At 51.8% G+C, this 6,000-nt stretch overlaps 1 protein-coding gene across 2 annotated transcripts in view; it reads left to right on the top strand.

The window, feature by feature from the left end:
- The first annotated feature begins 592 nt into the window (after positions 1 to 592).
- The window catches only part of FBXW11 (F-box and WD repeat domain containing 11), a 56,715-nt gene continuing 51,307 nt past the window's right edge, over positions 593 to 6,000 (top strand). The window contains exon 1 of one of the 2 annotated variants that reach the window (XM_062502046.1): positions 593 to 700. In XM_062502046.1, the coding sequence (XP_062358030.1) occupies positions 656 to 700 (45 nt within the window). In that variant the 5' untranslated portion in view covers positions 593 to 655. The remainder of the gene's footprint in view (positions 701 to 6,000) is intronic. The other variant, XM_062502047.1, reaches the window with a different exon arrangement.

Genomic DNA, 6,000 nt, shown 5'->3' with positions numbered 1-6,000 from the left:
GCCACAGCAGGACCACCTTCCAACACCTTCCACTGTTCCAGGCTGCTCCAAGCCCCAATGGACACAGCCCCAGCTGCTCTGGGCACCCTGTGCCAGGCCACGGAGGGAGCGGATGGGGAACCCTCAAAGGCGTTTTCCAAACTTTCGATTCCCCGGTGTCCAGCACCAAACCCGCCCTCGGCCTGGGCCCTTCCCACACGGAGGCTCCGGGCGCTTCCGCTCCCCCTCCGAGGCCCTCCTGTCACACCGCATCCCGTTCCTAGCCTGGCTCCCGTTCCCGGTCCCATTTTCCATTCTCCACCCTCCATTCTCCATTCCCGTTCCCGGTCCCGATCCCATTCTTCATCTCCGTTCCCGGTCCCGGTCCCATTCTCCGTTCCCGTTCCCTCACGCCGCTCCCGGCACCCCCCGCGCGCCGCCCGCGCCCAATGGGCAGCGCGGGGCTCCCGTGGGGGCGGGGTCGGGCGCGCGGGAGTCCCCGCCCCTTTCCGCGCGCGCCGTGACGTCGCGGCGGGCGTAGCGCGCGTGCGTGTGCGCGTGCGCGTGGCGGGGGCGGGCGGGCCGCGGCGGGGCCTGGCGGGCGCGGGGCGGCGGCGGGGCCGAGCCTGAACCGGGCCGGGTCGGGCGGGCAGAGCGGAGCAGAGCGGCCGCCGCGATGGAGCCCGACTCGGTCATCGAGGACAAGACCATCGAGCTCATGGTGAGTCAGCCCCGGCCCCCGCGCACACCGACCCGCCCCTCTCGGCCCCCCCCCCCCCCCCCCCCCCGCCCCCCCGGCTCAGGCCCCGCCGGCGCGCCCGGCCCGCGGGATCCGGAGCTGCCGCCGCCGCGGAGGCCGAGCCGAGCCCGCGCTGCTCCCTGCCCGGCCGCGCTGCCCCCGCGGGGCCATCCGCTCGCTCCCGCCTCCGCCGCGGCCCGCCCGGGGCGCCACGAGCGCCTTCGTTTCATTTAAAATAAATAAATAACAACAATGAAGTCCCGCAGGAACTGAACCGAAAGCGAAGTGCCTCGGGCGGCGGGGTCCGGCTCTAGTCTCTCCCCGGCCCGGCCGGATCCCCCCGCGGCCCCGGAGGCAGATCGAGCCCCGCTCGGGGTTCCGGGCCGGGGCAGCAGCGGTGCTGCAGCTCCGCTCCCGCACACACGGAATTACCTAACGAGACCTTAATTGGTGTATTGGTTATACCCCTAATTAACGCTTACGCCGCTAAATTCACGTTAGTGCAGAGGCAGCCAGGTGGGAGCAGTAGAAAGAGGTGTTGCTGTTTCATTTTTTTTAATATAAGAAAATCAGATATCAGAGGCCCCTCGTTTTACTGCCTTTAGGCAAGAATAAAATTAAGTTCGGAGCTGAGAGAGATTAGTAATCGGTAAATATCTTCTAATTTATTTGTTATAAGCATAACTGCTTTTTCTCCTAAGACTAATTTGCTCTCACATAGAAAATTTCATTCAGTTCTCTAGAACTGAGGGGCAAAATGCAAATAATTTCCCTTTAAGGCACTCTGAAGGTGAGCTGGGTTCAGTGGAGACATAAATGGGTTTTTTAGGCAGTGGAATTGTTGTGAAACTACCTGATCCAGAAAATACGAACTTTCTTTAAATGTACCATCTGGTCTCAAAAAGCAGAAATGGAATGAAAAAGAAAAACGGGAAAGCTACGAAGCCTTTGTGTATCTTTCATTAATTTTACTCCTCACTGAGAGCAGGGGCTTAAAAGCCTCTCCTGGGGTTCCTCCTGCCCTGGGCTGTGACCTCGCACTTGCCCTGGGGGACGTCAGAGCCATCAGTGGCCTCAGCATGGGGACAAGGCTGGGCCAGCACCATGGGGATCCGGCTCAGCTACCCAGAGATGCCTCCTCAATTCCCGAGGTGTGAAGTGTGCTCTGGTGGGTTCTTCCCTCCATGGAACAGTCACCAGCACTCCTCAGCTTTAGGTTCTGTGAGCTGCTCAAATAGCGCTTAGAGCTGGAAGCTTTGGCTCGCTGAAGTTTCAAAAACCCCCAGTTTTTTGGGTTTTTGAAAGTGCTCTTCCATTTTAGTGTCTCCTCTTTGCAGCTAGGTTGTATCAGGAGGAAGCAAATGGGACTGCTGCTGGTGAGTGTTGTATCCTCCACTTGCTGGGGCTGGGAAATGTGCTAATCCATGCAAATATCAGTGGGGTTAGTAGGAGTTTTAGTATGTAGTAGGAGGTTTTAGAAATACACTGTTCTCTCTTTCACAAGAAATGGATAAATATAAAAATTGAATAAGATGAGCAATTAATTCTGTTAAGTTCCAAGAGAAAATGGTGCTCTGTACAATGTAGTTGAATTTAATGTTAACCTTAGTGGAGGCTTGCACAGGATCACTTGTTTGAGTGGAGCTGTTTCCCTGAAATCATTTAAAATCATTCCTGAATGCAGACATGGAGGTTTTGCCTTCTGGTGTGATGCAGAAGGGAAGATTCCAGGAGATTTGTTCAAATCCACAGAGCAGAAGCTGTTTGGGCTGAGCTCCCTACTGGGGATTTCTGTGTCACCTGGGAACGTGGGAGTCAGTGCTGTGGGAAAGATCCCAACCCCAGGATCATCCCTGCCTGGCACTCTTAGGGGATGCTGCTCTGTGCAAGAGTGTTCCACATTCCTAGAAGCAGACGTTTTATCTTGGATCAGGGAGATGGAGTTTGGTGCACTTTTGCTCAGTCACTTCGCTCCAGTGCCAGGGATGAATTTGTAGTAAATCCAAGAGCAGATGTGTGATGTGAAAGTTCTGAGGAGCAAATACACCGTAATTGTGAGGGGCTGATAAATAAGAGGAAACCTGTTAACATATTCATTACATGTAGGTTTCAGATCTGTGCCTTCCATTGATAGATGCATTTATTTAAAGGAAAATCACTCATGGAAATAATACTGCTCTATTTTTAAGGCTGGAATCTCAGAGAAACACTTTAAGGTTTCAGAGTGACAAACTTTGGTTTGCTGTGTGACGTTTCAGTGAGTGTTCCCAAGCTGCTGTGTTCCTCAGGACAGCTGAAGGCTTCCTATGCCCTGTGCTGCTCTGTGGATGCTGCACTGGTCATTCCCAGGGGATGAGCCTTGGATGGTGCCCAGCTGCAGGGGTGAGATACTCTGGGACTCGCTGGGATGCCCAGGCTGAGGCTCCTGGCTCAGGGAAAGTCTGGCTGTGAGCATGGGGACTGGAGAGGTATTCCAGAACAGATGGAGGGCCAGCCTCAGTCACTGAAAGGGCTCTTTCTGCCCCTGGTTTTGGTTTTCTCCATGAAATTAGATAACTGTGACCTTTTTCCTCTTTTAAAGAACCAACAGCAATGCTTTGTGATAGAAGTTTTGTTACCTGCAAATCTCAGTTGTGTATAAAATATGTGTTCATTTGCATCAGCCCTGTGATTTGTTTTTACCTTCAACACCTGCTAAAAGCGTCGTGTTCTTCATTTCCCCAGGAAGTTTCCCATAATTGTTATTTAGTGTTGCCAGCAGCTTTCACAGTTGGGGGGGGGGGGTTAGCTGCTCAGGTTGTACTGGGGTGGTTGTTATAGAATACATGAGTGTGGTAAGTAGTTTAGGGGGCTTTTGTACATTTATGGGGTGACCTGTGTGCAGCATGAGATGTGGATGGCATAACAAAATAAATCTGCTGCTCCCAGGCTCCTGTAGCCACCAGCCACCCATGGGAGATGTCTCCTGAGCAGGAATCCAGCTGTGTGGGAATTCTCCCCCTCACTGAGCTTTATGACCCTCATGTTTCACTGTGGCCTTGCTGCCCAAATTGCTCTGTGGTAGGAGCATGAAAAGGTTTGGGAGAGGCAATGCCTGGGAATAAAATGGGCAAACACTTGTTCACACTGCTATCATTTGTATCTTGAGGTTACGTATATGGGAATAATCTTCCTAACACATGGCCTTCAGTGTCTAGAATGCCTCTCTCTGGCTCTCATAAAAGTGTTCAGTGTTTAAGTACCTCCATAAGTAATAAATGAAGAATTATAATTTAATATCTTGCCAAAAGTCTATCTGTTTCTCCTGGCAGGGTTTTGATGTAAGGTGGAGGTGTTCAATTCAGAGATGCCAGTGTGAGAAGGAGGTGTTTCACACAGGCCTCCCTGAGCAGCAGCAGCTCCTGCTGTGAATCACTCCAGGGCTACCTGAAGTTGCTTGGGCTACTGCAGCTGGACATGGTTGTGCCCCCAAACTGTTTAAAGCTTAAAGTGCAAAATAAATCCCAACATTCTGCTTGGAAGCTAAAATAGAGCTGCTGTGCTTGCGTGCGTGTGTGTGTGTGTGTGTGTGTGTGTATATATATATGTCTCAGTAGAGCTATAGTGCTCTGGCTTTTTTCTTCCCTTAGTCATTGCAAGCCAAGCAGGCAGTTGGATTTGTGGGTTCTTTTTCCCCCACGTATTCTTAGAGGAATCCTTCAAAGAGTTGACTTTTGTAGCGACATAGAAGCAGGCAATTATCATCTTTGCAGCTGAAACAAAGGAGGTACTGTTCTGGCTGAAATGTTACTGCTTCTTAATTGAAGCTTGGGAGTAGATGGAGTGTTAGTAAGGCATTTGTAAACCTAAGTGTAACCTAGATGTGCTTTCTTCAGCAGGATAACGATCTGTTTGCTTTGCTGATGTCGTTTTGTAATCCTCAGTAGCTAAATGAGCAGAGTTGAGAGCTGCAGGTTGGACAGTAAAGTGTGCAGGGTTTCACACACGGGGAGAAGGCAGTGGCTGGAGCAGACAGCTGAAGAGGTGGTGGTGGGATGGATGTGAGGAAGGCACAGCCTTGGGGTGAATCTTGGGGCAGGGGATGTGAGGTGTGTGCTGAATGACAGTCCCAGTTCAGAGAGTGCCTCGCAGGGAAAGGATGCACATCTGAAGAGATTGCTGTGACTTTGGCAGTGGTGCAGAAAATGGGAAGGAAGAGCTGAAGAACATGAATTAGAGCAAGGCAACTGCACTCAGAGCCAGAGGAGTAGTGGAAGGAGGGAAGTGGACAAGGAGTGTGGAAAGCTTTACCTTTTGGGAAGGGCTAGCTGAAGCAATGGCCTGATGGGGGAAATGAGACGACAGAGGGAAGGAGGCTATAAAGATACAGAAGTGTGTAAAGGAAAGTTATCTGAGATTTGGAGTGATGGTGGCAGCAGCCATCAGTGTATTCAGGTGAAGGAAAGCTGCACATGTGCCAGTTGTGGGGGAACTTCTGAAACTAAATTGCTTTTGGTTCTTAATAAAAGGAAGTTGCCAATTCTTGGGGAGACTTAGCCCTGGTTTTTTGTACCAGAGACTTTTTAAGTCTCATTTAAGGCTCAGAGATTTCTCACCTCACGATGCAGTTACATTTTCTAACACGACAAAATTCTCCAAGCTCTGCCCTGTGCTGAGTTGGTGAGGTGCAGCAGAGGGAGTTCCTGCAGCCTGGAACACGTGCAGGGCTCCTGGGTGAGTGTGACCAGGCAGCTTTGGGCTCCACGGGCTCTGCCTTGGAGTAAATCCCTGTGCAGGTGTCCTGTGGAACGAGGCTCTGTCTCTGCAGGCAGCTCTGGGTGCCGCTGCCCTCTCTGAGTGCTCTGGGGTTGCTGCTTTGAAGAGCCCGTGTGCCTTTGCTGCGTGTCCCTCAGGATCGAGCTGTGAGCACTGCAAAGATGTGGGTCATTCAGGAGGGTTGTGAGCAGCATGGCAACAAAACAACCTGCCTCGTTACAAGCTGTACCCTCAGACAAACATGGGAGTGCTCTTTGAAGGATGGATGTACCTTTTCATTTCACATCATGTTTTGTGAGACACCTCTGCTGTTGTTAGATCATCTTGCCATGTGTCTCTGTGTGTGCTGGTTTCATTGCTGTGCAGTTTGGAGGTTGCTGGTGCTTTGGCATTTCCCATTGCCTGTCCCTGGGCAGCCCAGGGTGCCTGTGCAGCAGCATGCTCTGCTCAGGGGGATTGCTGATGGCTTTCAGATGAAATGGATGTTGCAGCAAATGTGCCAATGCGAGAGGAATGATGTGTGGGAG

The sequence above is a fragment of the Cinclus cinclus genome, chromosome 14 (genome assembly GCF_963662255.1).
Source record: "Cinclus cinclus chromosome 14, bCinCin1.1, whole genome shotgun sequence".
Classification (NCBI taxonomy): Eukaryota; Metazoa; Chordata; class Aves; order Passeriformes; family Cinclidae; genus Cinclus; species Cinclus cinclus.
The sequence above is the reverse complement of the archived record's forward strand: the minus strand, read 5'-3'. Positions and strand labels throughout refer to the sequence as shown.